General features: G+C 45.1%; 1 protein-coding gene across 3 annotated transcripts in view; it reads right to left on the minus strand.

The window, feature by feature from the left end:
* ENTREP2 (endosomal transmembrane epsin interactor 2) overlaps positions 1–26862 on the minus strand; it is a 187670-nt gene that overhangs the window by 26337 nt on the left and 134471 nt on the right. For all 3 annotated transcript variants that reach the window (XM_060755773.2, XM_060755772.2, XM_060755775.2), the window contains exons 5-7: positions 11999–12106; positions 3027–3187; positions 159–294 (exon numbers count right to left, since the gene is read on the minus strand). In XM_060755773.2, coding sequence (XP_060611756.2) covers positions 159–294; positions 3027–3187; positions 11999–12106 — 405 coding nt within the window. The remainder of the gene's footprint in view (positions 1–158; positions 295–3026; positions 3188–11998; positions 12107–26862) is intronic.

Below are 26862 nucleotides of genomic sequence, written 5' to 3' on the forward strand. Positions count from 1 at the left end.
AACTGAAATGGTTGAGCCGGCATGGTAAATTGTGATAAGAACTGTGACAGTGATAAGAGAAATGTTTACATTTGTTTACATCTGTCAACATTTGCTGACTTGGTGCCCCATGAGGTCTCTTCCGACTCTATGATTCCATGATTCATTGCGTTTCTCACCTGGTTTCCTGTTGCCTGCCCAATGACCGCTTCATAAGGAGGAGGCAATTCAGCTGGATAAAGGATTCCAGGGCTGTTGATGGACACTTCGTACAGAGTATTGAAGGGCGAGTGAGAAAAGTCCAAGTGGAGCCCTCTGAAAAAGACAACAAAAGATTACAGACCAAGCTATGGACAGTGGCAGCATCACGCTTTATGGCAAACTCTTAGAAATCAAATGTGTGGCCAGACATTTGTATTACCTTTTTAACAAAACAAACAAACAAACAGACAAAACACAAAGTTTGCAAGCTTGGTAGTTGATTAAATGTCCTTTGACCAGTATCTGGTCACTTGGAGTGCCTCTGGTGTTGCTGAAAATGTGCCACATCCACATTGTGCATCTGGCAGGGCTCAGGGTGCATTGCAGCAGGTGGTCAGTGGTTTGCTCTTCTCCACATTCGCATGCCGTGGATTCCACTTTGTGGCCTCATTTCTTGAGGTTGGCTCTGCATCTCGTGGTGCCAGAGCGCAGTCTGTTCAACATCTTCCAAGTCGCCCAGTTTTCTGTGTGTCTCTCATTTGGTATCAGCCATTGGTTGAGGTTCTGGGTTTGAGCCTGCCACTTTTGGACTCTTGCTTGCTGGGGTGTTCCAGCGAGTGTCTCTGTAGATCTTAGAAAACTATTTCTTGATTTAAGGCGTTGACGTGCTGGCTGATACACAAACAAGGGATGAGCTGGAGATGTCTCTGCCTTGGTCCTTTTACTATTGGCTGCTACTTCCCGGTGGATGTCAGGTGGTGCAATACCAGCTAAACAGTGTAATTTCTCCAGTGGTGTAGGGCACAGACACCCCGTGATAATGCGGCATGTCTCATTAAGAGCTACATCCACTGTTTTAGTGTGGTGTTCCACACTGGGCATACATACTCAGCAGCAGAGTAGCATAGTGCAAGGGCAGATGTCTTCACTGTGTCTGGTTGTGATCCCCAGGTTGTGCCAGTCAGCTTTCGTATGATATTGTTTCTAGCAGCCACTTTTTGCTTGATGTTCAGGCAGTGCTTCTTGTAGGTCAGAGCACGGTCCAGAGTGACTCCCAGGTATTTGGGTGCGCTGCAATGCACCAGTGGGATTCCTTCCCAGGTGATCCTCAGAGCTCAGGATGCTTGTCTGTTCTTGAGATGAAAAGCACATGTCTGTGTTTCAGATGGGTTGGGGATCAGCTGGTTTTCCTTGTAATAGTCAATAAGCTCCTCAAAGACCCAGATTCTCATATCCTTAAATATGGCTCTTGAACGTTTGAAAAATGCAGTGTTTCTGCCATGTCCCCACAGGGAGGGCAAAACAACACCAACTGATCCCACAAATGATGCCATGTAACTTCAGATCATGTTTATCAGGCCAGTGCACCCCAATATATTCCACTGATTAGACTGAAATAAAAAAATCAAAATATTATTTGGGTTGCTGTGAGTTTTCCAGCTGTATGGCCAAGTCCCAGAAGCATTCTCTCCTTAAGTGTGAAATTGCAGTTGAACACCTTGATTAGCACTGAATAGCCTTTCAGCTTCAAAGCCTGGCTGCTTCCTGCCTGGGGGATCCTTTGTTGGGAGGTGTTCTATGGCCATGTTCCATAAGCCTTTTCTGTCGGCAAATCCGGCCTCAGAGCAACACAGGATAAAGTAAAGTACGCAGCCTTTGTCAATTTCAAAGCCTTGAAGTGGCACGTTTATTTAGTTACTTTCCAAAAGCTACAAAAACAATAAACATAACTTATGTACAGAAGAAGTCCCACATGCGTCTTGCTTCTTCTCTGGCATGGTTGGAAGAGAACGCCCGGCAGTTCGTTATCTCAAATCCACGTCATTGGAATTTGTGACGTACTGACATTCTCTTCTGACATTTCGCCCACATCTATGGCAGGCATCCTCAGAGATTGTGAGGTCTAATGGAAACTTGGCAAGTGGGGTTTATATATCTGTGGAATGTCCAGGATGGGAGAAAGAACTCTTGTCTGTTTGAGGCAAGTGTGAACATTACGATTGATCACCTTGATTAGCATTGAATAGTCTTGCAACTTCAATCAACTTTTGAGGATGCCTGCCATAGATGCGGGCAAAACGTCAGGAGAGAATGCTTCTGGAACATGGTCAGACAGCCTGAAAATATTTATTTATTTATTTGCTGTATTTGTATACCACTCCTCTCAGTCTGGAGGTGACTCAAGGCGGTTTAGTTGGGGCTAACTTCATGCACTGTGGCGCAGTTGGCAGGGAGTCAGCTGCATTAAGATCACCACTGACCAAAAGGCCATGAGTTCGAAGCCAGCCCGGGTCGGAATGAGCTCCTGACCAATTTGTGTAGCTTGCTGTCGACCTTTGCAGTCTGAAATTCAGATGCATCTGTCAAGTAGAAAATTTAGGTACTGATTATGCTGGGAAGCTAATTTACAATGCCATAAAAATCTCCAGCAAGCATGCAAAGAATGAGGAAGTACTTCATCAGTGTCACAAATGGTCGATGAAGCGACAGCTCCCCTGGTGGCCAGAATGCTCTTATGAAAGCTGGAATGTTAAGTAGCCTCTGTGTGTCTGTCTATATATGTTGTGTGTCTATGGCATTGAATGTTTGCCATGTATATATGTACATGAGTCTCCTGCGGGGTGAGAAGAGCGGAATAGAAATACTGTAAATAAATAAATAAATAAATAAATAGATAAATAATTTTGGTAAGCACCTATACTGTAGAATGGATGTTGTTTGACGCCACTTGTTGAGGATTTCTTTGGACGAAAAGACCCTATCAAACAACAACTTCCCTCCGTGGAGGCTTCCCTGCCATGTTTTCTGCACTTGCGAGAATGAACCAGCCATAGAAAAAGACTCACCTTTGTGCTTCGATCACAGGGGTGCAGGTGTACTCGGGCGGGTAGTACGGCGGAGGCGGAATCGGCGGAATGAATTCGTCAAAATCCAGGGTCTGGTGCAGGATTGTCCCGTGCGGGGTCATGCAGTCCGGATTGGCAGAATGAGATCTCTGGGGCAGAAACTGTACCATAGGGACAAGAGAGGTGAAGAGGACATTAGGAAGGGTAAGGTTCATGTACACTGAGAGATGAGTGCCATTTGATTCCACTTTGCTAAAACCAAGGTTACAACAACATCTGTTATAGAACTCCAATATGCTGATGACAACGTCATCTGTGCACAATCAGAAGAAGCCACTCTAAACACCTTCGCAGAAGCATATGAGAAGCTCGGCGTGTCATTGAACATCGAGAAAACCAAAGTGCTGTTCCAGCAGTCACCAACCAACCCATCTGGGAGTTTCCTTATTCTGGGAAGGCTTGTGTGGGGGCTTGTCTAATGTCTCTGAGGAGTGAGTTCCAGAAACTCTATCCTGGTTCATATTTCATCTGTTCATGCTCAGCATTATCTTTACATTTTAATTATTACATTTGGCCCAGCCATAGGTTTTAAACTCATAACAAAAATAAGCAATAAACATTAACAGTAGTTAATGTTTATTGCTTATTTTTGTTATGAGTTTTATTTTATGGTTTTGTATTATTTGTTGTCATTGCTTTATTATTGATGTATTGTGGGCTCGGCCTCATGTAAGCCGCACCGAGTCCCTTGGGAGATGGTAGTGGGGTATAAATAAAGTTTTATTATTATTATTGTTATTATTATTATTATTATCTCCCAGCGCAAAAGCTGAGGTCCAAAGAAGGACAAGAGAACTCAAGAACATCTGGTGGACAAAGAAGGCCGAAGAAATCCAACACCTGGCAGATACCCATAATGCTCAGGGATTTTTCGAAGCCACAAAGGTCATCTACGGACCAAGAAACCATGGCATACAGCCTCTACGCTCATCAGATGGAACCAAACTCCTGAAGGACCAAAACGCAATTGCACTACGTTGGAAAGAACACTACCAAAGCCTCCTGAACCGCAGCTCCAACGTGGCCGAAGAGGTCCTCTCACAAATCCCACAACAACAAACCAGGGATGAGCTTGCAGCACTGCCCAGTTTGGAAGAAGTCAGCAATGCCATCAGCCAACAGAAGAATAACAAAGCCAGTGGACCAGATGGGATCCCTGCTGAAATCTTTAAAGAGGGAGGACCTGAGCTAACACACCAACTCCACCAGCTCATAGAAAAAGTGTGGGTGACCGAGAAAATCCCAGCATATTTCAAGGACGCCACCATCATCACCCTCTTCAAAAAAGGGGAAAGAACAGACTGCGGAAACTATCGAGGTATCTCCCTTCTAACCTCCGCTGGGAAAATCCTCGCAAGAATCCTTGCAAACCGCCTTCTGCCCCTCTCAGAAGACACCCTCCCAGAATCTCAGAATGGCTTCCGCCCCTCCAGAGGAACAGTGGACATGATCTTCACTGCACGACAGCTCCAAGAAAAATGCAGGGAACAAAACCAACCTCTGTACATGGCATTCATCGACCTTGCAAAGGCATTCGACACAGTGAATCGCAGCGCTCTCTGGACCATCCTCCACAAAATCGGGTGCCCTAACAAATTTGTGAACATCCTGCGGCTCCTCCATGATGACATGATGGCAACAGTCTTGGACAGCAGTGGCTCCCAAAGTGACCCATTTAAGGTGGAATCGGGTGTCAAACAGGGATGTGTTATCGCCCCAACTCTATTCTCCATCTTCATCGCTATGATACTTCACCTTGTTGACGGGAAGCTTCCCACCGGAGTGGAAATAATCTATCGGACAGATGGCAAGCTATTCAACCTCAGCAGACTGAAAGCCAAAACCAAGGTTACAACAACATCTGTTATAGAACTCCAGTATGCTGATGACAATGTCGTCTGTGCGCATTCAGAAGAAGATCTACAAGCCACTCTAAACACCTTCACAGAAGCATACGAGAAGCTCGGCCTGTCACTGAACATTGAGAAAACCAAGGTGCTGTTCCAGCAGTCACCAGCCAATCCCTCTCCAATGCCAGTAATACAGCTTAATGGTGTAACATTAGAAAATGTGGACCATTTCCGCTACCTTGGCAGCCACCTCTCCACCAAAGTCAACAACGACGCCGAAATACAACACCGCCTGAGCTCTGCAAGTGCAGCATTTTCCAGAATGAAGCAGAGAGTGTTTGAGGACCGGGACATCCGTAGGGATACCAAGGTGCTTGTCTGTAAAGCTATTGTCCTCCCAACCCTGCTCTATGCCTGTGAGACATGGACTGTCTACAGACGTCACATGCAGCTCCTGGAACGATTCCATCAGCACTGCCTCCGGAAAATCCTGCAAATCTCCTGGGAGGACAAGCGGACAAACGTCAGTGTGCTGGAAGAAGCAAAGACCACCAGCATTGAAGCGATGGTCCTCCAACATCAACTCCGCTGGGCCGGCCACGTTGTCCGGATGCCTGACAACCATCTCCCAAAGCAGTTGCTCTACTCCGAACTTAAGAACGGAAAACAAAACGTTGGTGGACAGGAAAAGAGATTTAAAGATGGGCTCAAAGCCAACCTTAAAAACTCTGGCATAGACACTGAGAACTGGGAAGCCCTGGCCCTTGAGCGCTCCAGCTGGAGGACAGCTGTGACCAGCAGTGCTGCAGAATTTGAGGCACGAGTGGAGGGTGAAAGAGAGAAACGTGCCAAGAGGAAGGCGCGTCAAGCCAACCCTGACCGGGACCGCCTCCCACCTGGAAACCAATGTCCTCACTGCGGAAGAAGATGCAGAGCAAGAATAGGGCTCCACAGCCACATACGAACCCACAGAGAAATCCATAACGGAAGACTATCTTACTCGTCCAACGAGGGATCGCCTAAGTAAGTAAGTAAGTATTATCTCCCAGATCCCATAGCATGGAGCCACAACAGTTAAAGCGCTGTCAAACTGCATGCATTCGGCAGTCTAGATGCGCCTCTTTGCTTCCCTGAAATAATTGGACTTCTAACTTTCTTTCTTGAGATGGTATTTTGCATTCAGGACATATATTTTCAGCAAAGATCCAGAGCCTCCTGGTGCACAGAATTTATAATTCTCCTAATGCCTTGATGGGGATTTAATTTCACAGTCCTCAAAGCGGGAGGGAAATCGGAGGGTGCGGATGGCAGTTGCTCCTGCTGCTTCCTCCTTAATCTCATGAAATACTTTCCCCCTTTTAATAACCAGCCATATTTTTTCTTCCTCAAGGAAGGTGAGAGCGACCTCATGCAACCCATTTTTCCTTTGCTTTAATCATACAGCGCTTTTCGCCTCGGAATAATCTGGGAATTCTCATAGAGTCTCAACCAAATCAAGCCAGTTTGTGGCAGCCATATAAGCAAAGTTTCTGGAGTAGAACAATTGCTTTCAAAGTAAGGAGCACACAAGGAAACAACACTTTCAAACCAGGAACAGATATAGGTCAGCAGTTTGAATCTGCGGAACGGGGTGAGCTCCTGCTGTTAGCCTAGGTCCTGCAAACCTGTTATTAATTATTTATTTATTTACAGTATTTGTATACCGCTTTTCTCACCTAGCAGTTCAAAAACAGAAATAAAGAAATAAAGTGTTGTTGTTGTTGTTGTTGTTTTCATGTCTCCAGTCAACCAATTCTTCTCCTGCACAACTGACTTATACTGACCTATATCACATATTGCATTTGGTAACTTTACATATATGGAGAAATGCAAACAAAGCCTGTTGTGACTCGAGAAGATATCCATGACGGGGATTTGGACTAGCTGTCCCTTGTAGTGTCTTCCAACTCTATGAGTCTTGAGATATACATTGAACACTTCTGATAGGCGTAAGGTGCTTCCACTGTGCTCCAGGACTTCCTAGCTGGTCATTAGATATGCAAAGAAAAGCACCTCAAGGGACTTTGGTACATCCATTACTCCAGTGCACAACCGATGCCCAGCTATTTATTTGTCGTGTCAGGGCAACCAGTCAATTATATTACATTTCTAACAGAATAAAGCAAACAAACAGACAAAATACAAAATTTGTGAGTTTGGTAGTTGATTAAATGTCCTTTGACCACTATCTGGCCACTTGGAGTGCCTCTGGAGTTACTATAAGAAGGTCCTCCATTGTGCATGTGGCAGGGCTCAGGTTGCATTGCAGCAGGTGGTCAGTGGTTTGCTCTCCTCCGCACTCGCATGTCGTGGATTCCACTTTGTGGCCCCATTTCTGAAGGTTGGCTCTGCATCTCGAGGTCCCAGAGCGCAGTCTGTTCAGCGCCTTCCAAGTCGCCCAGGGGGAAGTCTCTCATTTGGTATCAGCCATTGGTTGAGGTTCTGGGTTTGAGCCTGCCACTTTTGGACTCTCGCTTGCTGAGGTGTTCCAACGAATGTCTCTGTAGATCTTAGAAAACTATTTCTTTATTTAAGTCGTTGACGTGCTGGCTGATACCCAAACAGAGGATGGGCCGGAGATGTCACTGCCTTGGTCTGCACTATTGGCTGCTACTTCCCAGCGGATGTCAGGTGGTGCAATACCGGCTAAGCAGTGTAATTTCTCCAGTGGTGTAGAGTGCAGACACCCCGTGATAATGCGGCATGTCTCATTAAGAGCCACATCCACTGTTTTAGCGTGGTGAGATGTGTTCCACACTGGGCATGCATACGCAGCAGCAGAGTAGCATAGCGCAAGGGCAGATGTCTTCACTGTGTCTGGTTGTGATCCCCAGGTTGTGCCAGTCAGCTTTCGTATGATATTGTTTCTAGCACCCACTTTTTGCTTGATGTTCAGGCAGTGCTTCTTGTAGGTCAGAGCACGGTCCAGAGTGACTCCCAGGTATTTGTGTGCGCTGCAATGCTCCAGTGGGATTCCTTCCCAGGTGATCTTCACAGCTCGGGATGCTTGTCTGTTCTTGAGATGAAAGGCACATGTCTGTGTTTTGGATGGGTTGGGGATCAGCTGGCTTTCCCTGTAATAGGCAGTAAGAGCACCTAGAGCTTCGGAGAGCACCCAGCTGAACATGAATGTTGAAAACCTGCTTGGTTTTGCACACAGAGAAAGGCCTTTACGCAGTCAAAGCCTTTGTCTCTTTCCTATGTACAGAACATACGCTCCTACTCCCTTTGGCGGTGTTCCCCTCCCAGCAAGGAAAGAAGAGCATGAAGGTATTGCATTTCTAGGGCTGCCCCCAAAGAGATGAAGCTTCAAGCTCGGGGCTCAGAAACACAGCCGTGACGATAATTAGCTCTGAAGCAGCAAACGTGTCCTTATTAAACTTGATAGACAAGGCAAATGAAGAAGGGAAAACACTCCCGATGAGGGAATCCCCTTGGAATTTGGGACTTCTCTTGTATGGAGCGGTTCTTTTTGTGTAGCTGTCATTGAGACACGTTTCATTGTTAACAAAGCCATCAGTCTTCTGCCATCTCCCTGCCGCTGTTCAGAGAAGGAAAGGCTCAAATCAGAGACAACGGAGGAGGAATTAAAAGGAAAGTCCCTCTCCATTCCCTACCGAGGGGAAGATGGAGGCCAATGAAGATTATTTCCAGCTGAACCAAAAGAGAGAAGACTCAAGAAGGAGAGAAAGGGGAAAGTCCCGTCTGTGGATACGTGTCCCTTGAACCCCGTATTGCAATGTTTTGTTAATATTCAACCCTTCAACTGGAATCATTCTTTCAGACCAATGTCTGCAACCCCAAAGGGCCTAGAAATGTGACCTTTTAGGCTTCAGCAACCCAGCAACCCAAAACAGGCAACAAGGGGAACTAATTAAATAATAATAATAATAATAATAATAATAATAATAATAATGTGGTCCCCTGCCATGCGTTGCTGTGGCCCAGTTTGGTGATCTGGAAAATAAAGTAATGAGAAAGTGTTGGTTTCTAATATATGTAATTTTTATGCATGTGGGTAAACAGTATTTCTTGCTGTTTCTTTGTCAGCGTTGTGATATGGAGATTGTCTGGTTCGCCTACATGCAACATATCATTGTCCTTCTTTAGGGGCCCCTTTCAAATCTTTGATACTGCATCTGTCATATACATATGTGTGCGTGTGAATGGCTGGATGGCCCTTTGTCAGGAGGGCCTTGATTATCTTTTCTTGCCCTGGTGAAGAGAGTTGGACTGGATGGCCTTAAGGCTGCATTTCTCAACCTGGGAAGTCATAAAGTCAGAAAGGTCACCAAAGACCACCAGAAAACACAGTATTTTCTGCTGGTCATGAGGGTTCTGTGTGGGAAGTTTGCCCAAATTCTGTCATTGGTGCGGTTCAGAATGCTCCCTGATTATAGGGGAACTATACATCCCAGTAATTGCAACTTCCAAATGTCTATTTCCCCTAAACTCCATCTGTGTTTATATTTGGGCATATTGAGTATTTGTGCCAAGTTTGGTCCAGATCCATCATTGTTTGAGTCCACAGCGCTCTCTAGATGTAGGTGAATTACAACTCCAAAACTCAAAGTCAATGCCCACCAAACCCTTCTAGTGTTTTCTGATAGTCAAGGGAGTCTTGTGTGGCAAGTTTGGTTCAATTCTATCGTTGCTGGAGTTCAGAATGCTCTTTGATTATAGGCGGACTATAAATCCCAGCAACTACAACTCCCAAATGACAAAATCATAATTTTTTGAGTGATGGTCCCTCCTTGTGTTGTGAGACGTTTTGTTGCCAAATTTGGTGTGATTTCATTCATTGGTTCTTTTGTTTTTAATGTACTCATTACGCACAGAGCATTTATTTATATATATGTATAATAATAATACCCCGCCGCCATCTCCTCAACGGGGACTCAGGGTGGCTTACATGAGGCCAAGCCCAACAATACATTACAGTAAAATAAAACCAAGACAACAATATGCAAAATACAATTAAATCAATAAAAACATAAGGATACAATAAAACAACACAAACTAAATGTGTTTGAGGACTGGGACATCCGTAGGGAAACCAAGGTGTCTGTTTATAATGCTATTGTCTATTTATAAAGCGAAACGTCAGGAGAGAATGCCTCTAGGACATGGCCATATAGCCTGAAAAAACCTACAACAACCCAGTGATTCCGGCCATGAAAACCTTCGACAATACATTCAACAAATATAAACTTATTAGTATTTCAATGGGAAGAATCAGCTTTTGGCTGATAAGAAAATATTTTTGTTGTTGCGGTTGTGTACTTTCAAATAGTTTCAGACTTAGGTTGACCCTGAGCGAGGGCTGGGTAAATGGCCTTGAAGGGCCGTATCCAGACCCTTGGCCTTAGTTTGAGGACCCCTGCTCTAGTGTAATCGAAACCATCCAAATCCCAAATCATACCCAACATCCACAGCAAAATAATAATAAAGACAGCACCAAACGTTAGACAATGACAAAACTAAGTTATGGAGATAATATATGAGGGGTATTTTTTAAGTAAGGTCCGTTTTGTTGTAGACACTAGTAGTTCGCGCGCATACCGCAACGAGTGCGTGCGTCGTGTACTGGCATGCCTCTGGAACAACTGTGCTCAGTTTCCGCTCTGTAGCTAACCTGTACGGTTCTGTTCTGTGCTTTAAAAATGTTTAAGACTATCAACTCACCCTCCGCATGTGAGGTTCGCTCAGTGATACGGTCTTTGTCAGCAAGGAACCCGCCTGCTGCAGAAATTCATTGACAGATTTATGAAGTGTACAGTGATACTGTTATGAGTAAAAGCAAAGTGCGTAAGTGGGTACGACAATTCAAAGATGGCCGTGACAACGTCCATGATGGGGACCACTCCGGTCGCCCTTCTTTGATTACAGACGATTTGATTTGATCGCACACTCAAATCTTTGGTTTTTGTGGTCCTCTGTTAGGAGTTTCGGGACCCAAGGGGAGCACAGTTTCCTAAACTTTAGGTGTTCAGAAGAAATGTTGTAAAGCACTGATCTCAACACGTCAGGAAATTCGTTTGAGAGACCTGTTATTGTGAAGCGCCTGTTCTCACAAATCCTCACTTCAACTGAAGCCACCAAATCGTCTGTAATCAAAGAAGGGTGACCAAAGCGGTCCTCATCATGGACATTGTCACGGCCATCTTTGAATTGTCGTACCCACTTACGCACTTTGCTTTCTCTCATAACAGTATCACCGTACACTTCACAAATCTGTCGATGAATTTCTGCAGCAGGCGGGTTCCTTGCTGACAAAAACCGTATCACTGAACGAACCTCACATGCGGCAGGTGAGTTGATACGTCTTAAACATTTTTAAAGCACAGAACAGAACCGTACAGGTGAGCTACACAGCGGAAACTGAGCACAGTTGTTCCCAAGGCATGCCAGTACACAACACACGCGCTCGTTGCGGTATGCGCGCAAACTACTAGTGTCTACAACAAAACAGACCTTACTTAAAAAATACCCCTCGTATGCAAAATATGTCCTTATTATCCCATATGTTTGCTCAGGATACACACCCTCCTGATATGGATCCCTCCCAAAAGACATCAATGGCAATATTTTGAAATCAAGGACATTAAAAGAGCAATAACATTGTTTGTTCAATGTCAACCATTCTTAATGTTTAGGTCAATTTCCTATTTTTGGGAGGAACACCCTAATTTTATTTCACTCTCATAGCTACCTGAAGGCACGGCAACAACAACCTGAGGACATTTCCAAAGGAAAATAGGAGCATCTCAGGTTCATTTACAGCTATCTGGAAAAGAGCTATCCAAGGTGCTGAATCTTGTATCGGGATGGATTTCAGCACCTTGGACAGCTCCATTAACGTGTAAGACTTGGATCAGATTTACAACCCTACTGACAAAATAACTGCAAAGATGAATACCTCCCAAGCTCTCCAAAAATGACACTTTGCCACAAGCGCATGGATACAGCGAGGCGCAAGACGATGGTATACAATTAGACACCCTCTCATTGGGATTTGCTCACCATTTGCAGGACGTCAGAAGAGACCATCTGCATGCAGCACATGGCGGTTGCCAAAGCGCAGACAATGGTCGAGATGATATTGAGAGCGCAGACGCTGAACAACAGGTCCTGCGGGAAGAGAGAGAGAAAGGGAACGGGGAGGGAAAGCGGGGCAAAATGTCACTCCTTATCACAGTAAGACAGGCGACTGGAAACATTTGGAGCAGATTGAATAATAAACGCAGTCAATGGCTATCTCCCTGGTGTGGGTCTTGATTAGGTTTGTCCCATATTTACCTGAACAGCTCTAGCCCTTTCTTGGCGCTGGGGTGGAACACCCAACCAAAAAAACTAACAATGTTGTTGTTGCTGCTGCTGCTGTTGTTGTGTAACTTCAAAGCATTTCAGACCTATGGCAACCTATGTTTTAATGATAGTTTTATTGCTTGTGGATGTATTGTTTTTAACTTGATTTATGTCTAATTGTAGTGTATAATTGTAATTGTTTGTACTGGCATTGAATTTTGCCATTACTTATGTGTAAACCACTTTGAGTCCCCCTCGGGGTAACTGTAAATAATAATAATAAATAACCCTAAGTTCTTTCGTTGGGATCCAAGAGGGATCTCAAGAAAGAGAGAGAGTAAGGAGGCATAATAGAAAGAGAGGGACGAAGGGAAAGGAGCAATTTTGGATGGAAAGTGAGTTAGCAGAGCAACAAATAACAAGAAGAAATTGCTGTTTCGAACTTACATGGATCTGGCCATGCCGTGTCTGAAATATATGTTGGTATGAGCCCCCAATGACACAGTAAGTTAAACCACTGAGATGCTAACTTGCTGAATGAAAGGTCACAGGTTCAAATCTGGGGAGCGGTGTGAGCAACCGCTGTTAGCCCCAGCTTCTGCCAACCTAGCAGTTCGAAAACATGCAAATGTGAGTAGATCAATAGATACCGCTCCGGTGGGAAGGTAATGGCGCTCCATACAGTCATGCTGGCCACATGACCTTGGAGGTTTCTACGGACAACGCCGGATCTTTTAATTCTCACCAGTTAATAATCTGGTTGCCACCCGTTGGACCAATTGGAATTTCCAGCCCGTCTTCAAGGGCAGCCCACATAGAGTGCATTGCAATAGTCCAATCTAGAGGTAACTAAGGCGTGGACCACGTGGCCAAATCCGACTTCACGAGGTACGGTCGCAGCTGCCGCACGAGCTTCAATTGTGCGAAGGCCCTCTCAGCCACTGCCAACGCCTGAGCTTCAAGTGCTTTGAGGATATTTAGGCCCATTTGCAAGACAATCCAATGGTTTTCATCAGATTTCTTAGCCAAGGAATAGTCCGCCATTTCCTCCTCTAGCTTCACTGGTCGTCTCCCTTCCAAGTATTTTCCTTTACTTGAAAGGCCGCACACCAAAGGAGACGTTCAATGAGATGAAAGAGGTTGATGGTGATGATTCCCCATCATATTATGGAGTCAAGGACTAGCATCGTCCATTCAAAGATGGCCAGACTTCGGTGGAAACAGCTCCAATTCCAGGGTGACCCCACTCTGCTATTGAGGAACACACCAACCAGCAAGTGGAGGTCGCCATCCAAGGACTAACCCTTCTTAGCTTTCAATATCAAGACAAGAACTGGAGCAATTGGGGTATTTCTCCTCACCTGAAATCCAGCCCAGACACTTTTTGTGCTCCGGAAACAAAGAAGGCGGGCTGCTGCTCTTTCTTTCTTCTCCTCCCGTCCCTCCATCAGCCTCCTTCTTATTGCTGGATCTACACCAGACGTCGCAGAAGGCAATGTTCAGGTGCGGCACTTAATCCCGGGGTCAATTGCTGCTTCCCAAAAAGAGGTCAGCATCACACTGTGGCAGATTTACACTCTTAGGGAAGATCAGGCCCTGAAATCTGAGGGGCTTTGGAAGAGCCGAGAACAAGCATAATTCTTCCCGTGAGGAGGAAATCCCAGGGCAAAGACATCGATCAGACCCGTGACTCCTCATAAATCCAGCTTTTAAGAATAAATAAATCAAGGGGGGCTGGAGGAGAAGAAAGCCTGGGGAGAAGGGCTTTCAGCAAAGGGAAGCCAGCTCAGCGGTGACATACAGCCCCAGCTTGGCCATAACTCTCCCCTCTTCCTGCCTTCACTTCTCGAGACCCCCCCCTCCCTAAATATGGCTTCTTTTCTAATAGAAACTAAGAGCTAAACAGTGCCCATTTGGTGTTTTCGAACCGAGAGATATTTCGAGGACACCCAAAAAAAAAAATTCTTCTGCATCGATTTCATGTCTAAGGACATTATCGCACAAGGGAGGCAACCCAGGTATCAGGATCCTTTGGTTAGGACCGTGGTTCTCAACCTTCCTAATGCCGCGACCCCTTAATACAGCGCCTCATGTTGTGGTGACCCCCAACCATAAGATAATTATCGTTGCTACTTCCTAACGGTAATTGTGTTACTGTTATGAATCATAATGAAGATATCTGAAATGCAAGATGAATTTTCATTCACTAGACCAAATTTGGAACAAATACCCAATAACGGAGCTCCATGCAGTCATGTCGGCCTTGGAGGTGTCGATGGACAACACCAGCTCTTCGGCCTAGAAACTGAGCACCAACCCCCACTCTTGGACATGACTGGACTTAATGTCAGGGGAAAACTTTTACCTTACCTTACCGAATATGCCAAATTTCAATACTGGTGGGGTTGGAGGGAGAATTGATTTTGTCATTTGGGAGTTGTAGTTACTGGGATTTATAGTTCACCTACAATCAAAGAGCATTCTGAACCCCACCAATGATGGAATTGAACAAAACTTGGCACACAGAACTCCCATGACCAACAGAAAATACTATAAGGGTTTGGTGGGCAGTATCCTTTGGGTTTGGAGTTGTAGTTCACCTACACCAGAGATCACTGTGGACTCAAACAATGATAGATCTGGATCAAACTTGGCATGGATACTCAATATGCCCAAATGTGAACACTGGTGGAATTTAGGGGAAATAGACTTTGACATTTGAGAGTTGTTGTGATGGAATTGAGACACAGAACTCCCGTGACTAACAGAAAATACTGGAAGGGTTTGGTGGGCATTGATCTAGAATTTGGGAGTTGTAGTTCACATACATCCAGAAAGTACTGTGGACCCAAACTTGGCACAAATACTCAATATGCCCAAATGTAAACACTGGCGTAATTTGGGGAGGGGGAGAATAGACCTTGACATTGGGAGTTGCTAGTTGCTGGGAGTTATAGTTGACTTACAATGAAAGAGCATTCTGAATCCCGTCAACGATAGAATTCGGCCAATCTTCCCACATAGAACCCCATGACCAACAGAAAATATTGTGTTTTTGATGGTCTTTGGTGACCCCTGTGACACCCCCTTGTGACCCCCTCAGAGGTCCCGACCCCCAGGTTGAGAAACACTGGGTTAGGACCTACCAAGTTTGAAATGATGATGCATTCATGTTGCAATGCTCAACAAAACACTGATATTCCAGCTGCACAATGAGGGAGATTTATATATATATACAGGGGCGGCTCAACCCATTACGCAAAGTAAGCATTTGCAGTATAGTTGATTTTGCCCAGGGGCGCTCTTGAGGCACTCTTGGGGGGAAAATGGACCTTGACATATGCGAGTTGTAGTTACTGGGATGTTCACCTACAATCAAAGAGCGTTCTGAACTCCACCAATGATGGAATTGAACCAAATATGGCACACAGAACTCCCACGACAAACAGAAAATATATATCAGTGATTAGTTGGGGGTGGGGGGGGGTGGGGGGGTGCCAAAATACTGTTTGCTTACTGTTGAAAATTACCTAGGGCCACCTCTGTGTGTGTGTGTGTGTGTATAAGTGCTGAGAGTGCCTTGGACTGCGAGAAGATCCAACCAGTCCATCCTCCAGGAAATAAAGCCCGACTGCTCACTGGAGGGAAAGATACTAGAGACAAAGTTGAAGTACTTTGGCCACATCATGAGGAGACAGGAAAGCCTAGAGAAGACAATTATGCTGGGGAAAGTGGAAGGCAAAAGGAAGAGGGGCCGACCAAGGGCAAGATGGATGGATGGCATCCTTGAAGTGACTAGACTGACCTTGAGGGAGCTGGGGGTGGTAACGGCTGACAGGGAGCTCTGGCGTGGGCTGGTCCATGAGGTCACGAAGAGTCGGAGACGACTGAACGAATGAACAACAACATATACATATATATAATACGGGGGGGGGGGGGAAGCATTTAGTCAGATACCAATTGTACAAGTTCTCCCACTTTAAAAGATGAGAGAGGCCTGTAATTGACATCCTAGGCAGACCTCAACTATGAGAGACAACATGAGAAAACACATCCAGAAAATCACATTGTCTGGTTTTTAACAAATTTATTTGCAAGTTGTGGTGACTCCGGGAAGTTAAATGTCTCTGAAGAAAGTCTTTGCTGTGCAGTGATTTGAATAATAATAATAATAATAATAATAACAATAATAATTCTTTGTGGTCAGCAAAGAATATATCCAAAGAGTCAGAAAGGTTTTGAAGAGCAAATTAAATGGCGCAAATACGATCATGGCTCTCAACCCCTGGGCCATTCCCATCATTAGATACACTGGTAGGATTGTGAACTGGACACAAGCAGAGCTGATGATCTGGACAGAAAAACAAGAAAACTGATGACAATCCACTCCTCATGACACCCGCGTAGTGATGTCGACAGACTTGACCTGCCCAGAAAATCAGGAGGCAGAGAGAAGAGGGCTTCTGCAAGGGAAACAAACGGTAGAAGAAGAGAAACACGCACTGGCAGATGATGTGAAAGGCAGCCAAGAACCAAAAATGAGGGAAGTCAAGAGTAGTAAACTACTTCAAGTACAAAGAGAGAATTCCGTAAAAACACAATCCAGAGCAGAAGAGAAAACTGGCAAAAGAAGGCTCTCCGTGGACAGTTCCTGGGAAAAATTGAGAGCCAATTGACAAAGAAAAACATGGCTGTGGCTCACAAATGGAACTCGGAAAAAGGAGACAAAGGAGAGCCTGATTCTGGAAGCCCAAGAACAAGGCATTAGAACCAAGGCCATCAAAGTCAGAATTGAAAAGTCGACAACAGATCCCAAATGTAGACTCTGCAAGGAAGCAGATGAAACAATAGATCCCATCCTCAGCTGCTGCAAGAAGATCGCGCAGACAGACTATAAGCAAAGGCACAACACCGTTGGTCAGATGATTCATTGGAACTTGTGTCACAAACACCATCTTTCTACAACCAAGAACTGGTGGGATGACAAGCCGGAAAAGGTTACCGAGAATGAACATGTCAAGATACTCTGGGACTTCTGAATACAGACAGACAGAGTTTTGGAGCACAATACTCCTGACTTCACGATCGTGTTAAAAAACAAATTATGGATTGTAAATGTTGCAATCCCAAGTGACAGCAGAATTGAAGAGAAACAACTGAAAAAGATGACACGATATGAGGATTTAAAGATCGAACTGCAAAGACTCTGGCACAGTCAAGGTGGTCTCAGTGGTGATCGGCACAGTGGGTGCAGTGCCTAAAGACCTTGGCCTGCACTTAAACACAATCGGCACTGACAAAACTATCATCTGCCAGGTGCAAAAAGCCACCTTACTGGGGTCTGCACACATTATTTGCCAATACATCACACAGTCCTAGACACTTGGGAAGTGTCCGACGTGTGATCCAATTCAACAGCCAGCAGAGTGTCTGTTGTGGATTCACCTTGTGGTGTTTCAAATAATGATAATAATAATAATCATCATCATCATCATCATCATCTGGAAAAGAAGACACAATATGAGGATTTAAAGATCAAACTGCAAAGACTCTGGCACAAGCCAGTCAAGGTGGTCCCAGTGGTGATCGGCACACTGGGTGGAGTGCCTAAAGACCTTGGCCTGCACTTAAAGACAATCGGCACTGACAAAGTTACTATCTGCCAGCTGCAGAAGGCTACCTTACTGGGATCTGCATGCATCATTTGCCTATACATCACACAGTCCTAGACACTTGAGAAGGGTCTCATATGTGATCCAATACAACAGCCAGCAGAGTGTCTGCTGTGGACTCATCTTGTGGTGTTTCAAATAATAATAATAATAATCATCATCATCATCATCATCATCATCTGGAAAAGATGGAACCCCCGGTGGCGCAGTGGGTTAAACCCCTGTGCCGGCAGGACTGAAGACCGACAGGTCGCAGGTTCGAATCCGGGGAGAGGCGGATGAGCTCCCTCTATCAGCTCCAGCTCCTCATGCGGAGACATGAGAGAAGCCTCCCACAAGGATGATAAAAAAAATCAAATCATCCAGGCGTCCCCTGGGCAACGTCCTTGCAGACGGCCAATTCTCTCACACCAGGTTGCTCCTGACATGACCAAAAAAAAAAAAAATCTGGAAAAGATGACACAATATGAGGATTTAAAGATCGAACTGAAAAGACTCTCACACAAGCCAGTAAAGATGGTCCCAGTGGTGATCGGCACACTGGGTGCAGTGCCTAAAGACCTTGGCCTGCAATTGGCACTGACAAAATTACCATCTGGCAGCTGCAGAAGGCCACCTTACTGGGATCTACACGCATTATTCACCGATACATCACACAGTCCTAGACACTTGGGAAGTGTCTGACATGGGACCCAATACAACAGCCAGCAGAGTGTTGGCTGTGGACTCATCTTGTTGTGTTTCAAATAATAATAATAATCCCCTAAATGTATTTTGGAGTCTTGGACATTTCAGCACAGAGAGGCCTCCGGTTTTCCCACCTGGTTGTGTTCCATCAAGTGCTGCGCGCACTTAATCCAAATTCAATTGCAGAATAACAACTTCTCTGCAGAAAAATAAAAGAAACGCCAAACAATCGACAGCTCGATGCGGAGTGTGCCGTTCTTTCACGGTTCTTAAACCTGGACTGGTTTATAAGACAGAGGCGAACATGCCCGTCGTGCCAGCTTCCCGAGGCATCACGCACCGCTCAAAACATGTTTACTTCTCTTCAAAGCGATTCCTTTTAAGACTCCGTGGGAGAAGAGCCCCTATAATCTTGGGAAATTATAGTCATTTGCAGACTTCCTTATTCATCTGACAACGTTGGCTTGATAAGGAGGGGGAATCGGAATAAAAATGCCACAAGATAATTCCGCAGGAAGCATATTTAGAGCCGAAGGCCAGCCGATAGATTAAAAACCATGGCTCCCTAATTTCAGGTGGTGAATGTGAAATAGACAAACATGTCATAATTTAGATGTTGTTGTTTTTTTGTTTTGTTTCACGGCTATAAATAAATATGATTTTTCAGTAAACAAATGCTGTGATTCGGATATTTCTCTGCAAACGTTGCAACTGACAGTGGTACTTTGTCTGTTTGTATTTTGAGAACTCACTTGCAAAACAAGGCAAGTGGTATGTGAGGGTGTGCATTTGAGGAGTGCACACTAGGAGGGTTGAATGAGGGCAAGTGAGTGTGCTGTCTCCACAGCACTCAAACTACCACAGCTCCATCCCACGGTATCCTGGGATAATTAGTTTAGGATGGGGTACGTAAAATCCTCAGCTGGAGAGCTCTATTACCCCACCAAATATCTAGCCAAGGATGTAGTCGTGGTGGTTAATGTGGCACCGTAGTGCTAGATTTGCCTAGTGTGAAAGGGATCTGGGTCTTGGCACGATCGAGCTGCATCTCCTCCTTTTTCTCTCCTTCTGAGACCAGGGCTGTGGCAGTTGGGATGGAGGAGGGGCTATAAAGCTATTGTCCTCCCAACCCTGCTTTTTTGCCTGCAAAACGTGGACTGTCTACAGACGTCACATGCAAGTCCTGGAACGATTCCATCAGCGCTGCCTCCGGAAAATCCTGCAAATCTCTTGGGAAGACAAGTGGACAAACGTCAGCGTGCTGGAAGAAGCAAAGACCACCATCATTGAAGCGATGGTCCTCCGCCATCAATTCCGCTGGACCGGCCACGTTGTCTGGATGCCTGACCACTGTCTCCTAAAGCAGTTGCTCTACTCTGAACTTAAGAATGGAAAGCGGAATGTTGGTGGGCAGGAAAAGAGATTTAAAGATGGGCTCAAAGCCAACCTTAAAAACTCTGGTATAGACACTGAGAACTGGGAAGCCCTGGCCCTTGAGTGCTCCAGTTAGAGGTCAGCTGTGACCAGCACTGCTGTAGAATTTGAAGAGGCATGAATGGAAGGCAAAAGAGAGAAATGTGCCAAGAGGAAGGCGTGTCAAGCCAACCCTGACCGGGAATATCTTCCACCTGGAAACCAATGCCCTCACTGTGGGAAAAGATGCAGATCAAGAATAGGGCTCGACAGTCACCTATGGACCCACCAGAATACTGATCCTGGAAGACTATCCTACTCAGCCAACGAGGGATCGCCTAAGCCTAAAAAAAGGAGGAGGGGCCTTTCATCTCCTCATAAAAGCATGGTGGAGCTGTGCCTGCCTCTTCTCCTCTCTTTAAAAGGTCAGGGCAGTAGCAGTTGGGATGGACGAAACATCTCCTTCTAGGCCTAGGCATGATGGACTTCTGTCTGTATCTTCTTCTTTCCCTCTAAGACTACGACAGTGGTCATTGGGGTGAAGGGAGGGCAGTGCCAGTTGGGATCGAGGAAGAATGTTTCATCTCCTTCTGGTTTAGGCATGGTGAAGCTGGGTCTGCCTCTTCTTCTGTCTTTCTGATGTGAAGCCTGTGACAGTTGGGGTGGTAGCGTGGGTTATTGGTATAATATTGGTATAATTAATGGGATATATTTCAACAATTAAAATAAAGAGAAATTTAAATATACAGCCGTTTCAGCAACCATACTGAATGGCAGCAGATCACAGGAGCTGTCTTCATAGACCTGTCAGCAGCTTATGATACTGTGAACCACCGCCTCCTCCTGAGAAAAATGTATAGTATCACAAAGGACTACCACCTCACCTGCCTCATAGGAAACCTGCTACAAAACAGGAGCTTTTTTGTTGATTTCCAGGGCCAGAGAAGCAGATGGCGGAAACAGAAGAACGGCCTGCCTCAGGGGAGCGTGCTTGCTCCATCCATGTTCAACATCTACACAAATGACCAGCCACTGCCAGAAGGGACAGAGAGTTTCATCTATGCTGATGATCGTGCTATTACTGCTCAAGCAGGGAGCTTTGAGATGGTTGAAAAGAAGCTCTCCAAAGCTCTAGGTGCTCTTATTGCCTATTACAGGGAAAACCAGCTGATCCCTAATCCATCTAAAACACAGACATGTGCCTTTCACCTTAAGAACAGACAAGCATCCGAGCTCTGAGGATTACCTGGGAAGGAATCCTACTGGAGCATTGCAGCGCATCCAAATACCTGGGAGTTACTCTGGACCGTGCTCTGACCTACAAGAAGCACTGCCTGAATATCAAGCAAAAAGTGGGTGCTAGAAACAATATCATACAAAAGCTGACTGGCACAACCTTGGGATCACAAGCAGACACAGTGAAGACATCTGCCCTTGCATATGCTACTCTGCTGCTGAGTATGCATGCCCAGTGTGGAACACATCTCACCATGCTAAAACAGTAGACATGGCTCTTAATGAGACATGCCACATTATCACGTGGTGTCTGCGCCCTACACCACTGGGGAAATTGCACTGTTTAGCCGGTATTGCACCACCTGACATCCTCTGGGAAGGAGCAGCCAATAGTGAAAGGACCAAGGCAGTGACATCTCCATCCCATCCCCTGTTTGTGTATCAGCCAGCACATCAATGACTTAAATCTAGAAATAGTTTTCTAAGATCTACAGAAACACTCGCTGGGACACCCCAGCAAGCGAGAGTCCAAAAGTGGCAGGCTCAAACCCAAAACCTCAATTAATGGCTGATACCAAATGAGAGACTCCCTCCTGGGCACACAGAGGACTGGGCGACTTGGAAGGCGCTGAACAGACTGCACTCTGGCACCATGAGATGCAGAGCCAACCTTCAGAAATGGGGCTACAGGGTGGAATCCACGACATGCGAGTGGGGAGAAGAGCAAACCACTGACCACCTGCTGCAATGCAATCTGTGCCCTGCCACATGCACAATGGAGGACCTTCTTGCGACAACACCAGAGGCACTCCAAGTGGCCAGATACTGGTCAAAGGACATTTAATCAACTTGCAAACTTTGTGTTTTGTTTGTTTGTTTTGTTAAAAAATACAATGCAACTGTTTGGTCTGCCCCTGACACGATAAATAAATAAATAAATAAATAAGCAACCATACTTCATCTTCCTTTTGATGGCTTTATAATTTTGGTGAGCATGCATTCATATTTTAGGTGGTGCCTGTATGTTATAGAGGGCCTCTCACGTGCTTCCATCCTGGAGCCTCTTCTTCCCTCCCTCTGTGTCCAGGGCAGTTCAGTTATGACCGAGGAGGGTTACCCATAAGAGCAATGGCTTTGTGATGTTACTGGTCTAGCTCTGCAAACAAGCCCTGCTGTAAAGACAATGTCTTTTCCCCTTGATTGCCTCCAATTACAAGGCTTCACTGCTTATAGACCCACAATCACCTGGAAAGGGATAATGAGCAGTCAAGGTCTTTCACCCATGAAATTGCTCTCTCTGTACTACTCCTTTTATATTGGGAAACCAAGGACAGGCTGGCTGTAATACTATTGTTTTAAATGACTAATAACCATGAGCTGCACCGAAAAAGCCAGAGTAGCTGGCTTGAAGGACCCCAACATGGGAGTGGGGAACTTGGGAGTAGCAAGAATTATCTTATGACAGACTCCGAAAACCCATCCTCTGAGCTTCACACAAGAAATGGGGAACCTCTAGAGCAGTGGTACTCTACCTTCCTAATGCCGCGATCCCTTAATACAGTTCCTAATGTTGTGTTGACCCTCAACCATAAAATTATTTTTGTTGCTACTTCATAACTGCAATTTTGCTACTTTTATGAACCTCACAACCTCTGAGGATGCTTGCCATAGATGCAGGTGGAACGTCAGGAGAGAATGCCCCTAGAACATGGCCATATAGCCCAAAAAACCTACAACAACCCAGTGATTCCGGCCATGAAAGCCTTCGACAATACATAGTAATGTAAATATCTGATATGCAGGATGTATTTTCATTCACTGGACCAAAAGTGGCACAAATACCCGATACACCCACATTTCAATACTGGTCGAGTTGGGGACAGATTGATCTTGTCATTTCGGAGTTGTAGTTGCTGGAATTTATAGTTCACCAACAATCAAAGAGCATTCCACCAACTCCACCAACGATGGAATTGAACCAACCTTGGCACCCAGAACTCCCATAACCAACAAAAAATACTGGAAGGTTTTGGTGGGCATTGACCTTGCGTTTTGGAGTTGTAGTTCACCTACATTCAGAGAGCATTGTGGACTCAAACAATGATAGATCTGGACAAAATTTGCCACTAATACTCACTATGCACCGGGATTGTGGCGCAGCTGGCTGAGTGTCAGCTGCATTAAAGATAACTTCATGAATTCGAAGCCAGCCCGGGTTGGAGTGGGTTTCCAACCAATTGTGTGTAGCCTGTTGTTGACCTTTGCAACCCGAAAGACAGTTGCATCTGTCAAGTAGGAAAATTAGGTACCACCTTAAAGTGTGGGGAGGCTAAATTAACTAGTTTATGAGGCCATAAAGAAGACTCCAGCAAAGCATTCCAGTGGGGAAGCATGCGGGGAATGCGGAAGTGCTTCATCAGTGTCTCAGATGGACGATGAAAGCAACAGCTCCCCTGGCGGCCAGAAAAAAGTTAAATAGCCTCTGTGTATGTCTGTATATGTTTGTATGTCAAAAATTGGCACTGAATGTTTGCCATATATGTGTACACTGTAATCCACCCTGAGTCCCCTGCGGGGTGAGAAGGGCAGAATAGAAAAGCTGTAAATAAATAAATAAATAAATAAATAAATAAATGTGCCCAAATGTGAACACTGTTGGAGTTTGGGGAAAATAGACCTTGACATTTGGGAGTAGTACTTGCTGGGATTTATAGTTCACCTACAATGAACTATAAATCCCACACTAACTCCACCAATGATGGAATCGAACCAGTCTTGGCACACAGAACTCCCATGACCAACACAAAATATTGGAAGGGTCTGGCGGGCATTGACCTTGAATTTTAGAGTTGTAGTTCACTTTTATCCAGAAAATACTGTGGACTCAAACAATTATAGATCTGGACCAAACTTGGCACGAAAACTCAATGTGCCCAAATGTGAGCACTGGTGGAGTTTGGGGAAAATAGACCTTGACATTTGGGAGTTGCAGTTCTGGGATTTATAGTTCACCTATAATCAAAGAGCATTCTGAACCCCACCAACAATAGAATTGGGCCAAACTTCCCACACAGAACCCCCATGACCAACAGAAAATACTGTGTTTTCTGATGGTCTTTGGTGACCCCTTTGATACCCCCTCGTGACCTCACCAGGGATACCGATACCCAGGTTGAGAAACACTGCTCCAGAGGTCTACAACCCAATTCCTGCCCCCAAACCTAGTCATGGTCTGCTTCCTCCCAAAAAATAGCTGAAAGGTCATTTCTATTCAATACTAGCTTGTCAAAGGGTTGATAAGGCCACTCCAGGTTTGAGTTCATAGAATCATAGAATCTTAGAATCAAAGAGTTGGAAGAGACCTCATGGGCCATCCAGTCCAACCCCATTCTGCCAAGAAGCAGGAATATTGCATTCAAATCACCCCTGACAAATGGCCATCCAGCCTCTGCTTAAAAGCTTCCAAAGAAGGAGCCTCCACCACACTCCGGGACAGAGAGTTCCACTGCTGAACGGCTCTCACAGTCAGGAAGTTCTTCCTAATGTTCAGAGTTGTTTGAACCTTTATTATAGGTTCAGTACATTGAAATTGGTTCAGTACATTAAAACACGGGAGTCCCCGGTGATGCAGTGGGTTAAACCTCTGAGCCAAAAGGTCGCAGGTTCGAATCCGGGAAGCGGCGTGAGCTTCCGCTGTTAGCCCCAGCTTCTGCCAGCCTAGCAGTTCAAAAACATGCAAATGTGAGTAGATCTATAGGTACTGCTCCGGCGGAAAGGTAACAGCGCTCCATGCTGTCATGCTGGCCACATGACCTTGGAGGTGTCTAAGGACAATGTTGGCTCTTCGACTTAGAAATGCAGATGAGCACCACACCCCAGAGTCGGACACGACTGGACTTAATGTCAGGGGGAAACCTTTACTTTTACCTTTACCTACACTAAAATTCAGGCCAAAATCTGGAGTAGATCCACTGTCCCATTGAAAAGCTTCCCACAGTTGCCATTTCCAGTTTCGTAAATATTGGTATCGGAGATGGTAATACCACCCATTGGCTATATTGACAAAGGGACAGAATCTGCCTTTCTGAATGAAGCCACTTATTTTGATTCATCCGTAGGAGGTTACAGAGTCCTCTCATCATCAAATCTTTTTTGCTTTTGTCGTTCCTCGAGGGAACACTTTGCTTTCAATAAAACAGTTTGAACGGGAAGAACTTTTTAAAAACATACACACACCTATACTCTTTTAGTTCCAGCCTTAATGATGCTACAAGACTCTCTTAGGAACGGACAAAGTCAACACGTATGTTGGCTTTCTTCAAGGCTTTAAGGCAATGAGCACATGTCGATTGCAATTCTAAAACAAATGTCAGCGCTGACGGGAACACATTTATCATATCCTTTTGAGCTTTACTCAAAAAAGGGAAAACATAAAGGGCACATCTTTATCTTTATGGTTTCTCCCAAGATCTGGAGCCTGGTTCTTGCGGAAACTAGATCTACGTCTTCCTTGGTGGGCTTCCATTGCTACGTCAAGACCTTTTGATCCCAAACTGACTGGCTTGCAAGCAAAAGGCCCATAAAAGCATATTGTACTATCTTTTGCCTCTTAATGGATAGGTTTTTAATGGTTTGGACTATTGTAGATAGCTTAATTGCATTTAAAAATAACCAAAATAGAAGGAGAGGAATCTAGGAGTACCTTCAAGACCAAGTGATTGGTCTTGAAGCTTTAGATCCTTGCTCTGAGTGTGAGCTTTTGTGGATTTTAATCCAGTTCCTCTGATGGAGTACAAAAGCCATGGGTATAAACAAAGGTATAAACATGGAGGTGAGCTATAACTGTAACCAGATACAGAAAAATGCAGGTTGTGACCCTTCAAAGGATGTAGGAGGTGATACACCAGGATTCTTGGAAATCAAGCTTTAGATCCTTGCTCTGTAGCCAAAACCTGTTGGAGGATCTTGGGCACATCCTAAATTCTCCGCCTCAGAGGAAGGCCATGGCAAACAGCCTCTGAACAAATATGACCAAGAATGATCCTTGATGGGTCACTATAAGTCAATAACAACTTGAAGGCACACAAGGTGTGTTTTAGGGGCCAAAAGGCAGTCCAAAATTGGGTCTTCAAGGTGTATCCTTATATTGTTTGTGGGTTCCCCACATTCTTCACTTTTGGACTAGATGGTCAACAAAGTTGCCTCTATAGATGTCGTACAGAAAGGAGACTGAGCACAAGTTTACACTCACAGAGCTACACAATGAATAGCCGCTAGTGATGAGTGTGCAAGACAATGTGGATTGGTCAAAAATGTCCAATTGTTGCTGTGAGGAATTTATACCAACTGGATGCTCACTTTGGACATTTGGTCTCACTGAGGAACATCTAGAGAGATATTGACAACCTGGAATGTGTCCAGAGGAGGGTGACTAAAATGATCAAGGGTCTGGAGAACAAGCCCTATGAGGAGCGGCTTAAGGAGTTGGGCATGTTTAGCCTGAAGAAGAGAAGGCTGAGAGGAGATATGATAGCCATGTATAAATATGTGAGAGGAAGCCACAGGGAGGAG

The sequence above is a fragment of the Anolis sagrei genome, chromosome 9 (assembly GCF_037176765.1).
Source record: "Anolis sagrei isolate rAnoSag1 chromosome 9, rAnoSag1.mat, whole genome shotgun sequence".
NCBI classification, from domain to species: Eukaryota; Metazoa; Chordata; class Lepidosauria; order Squamata; family Dactyloidae; genus Anolis; species Anolis sagrei.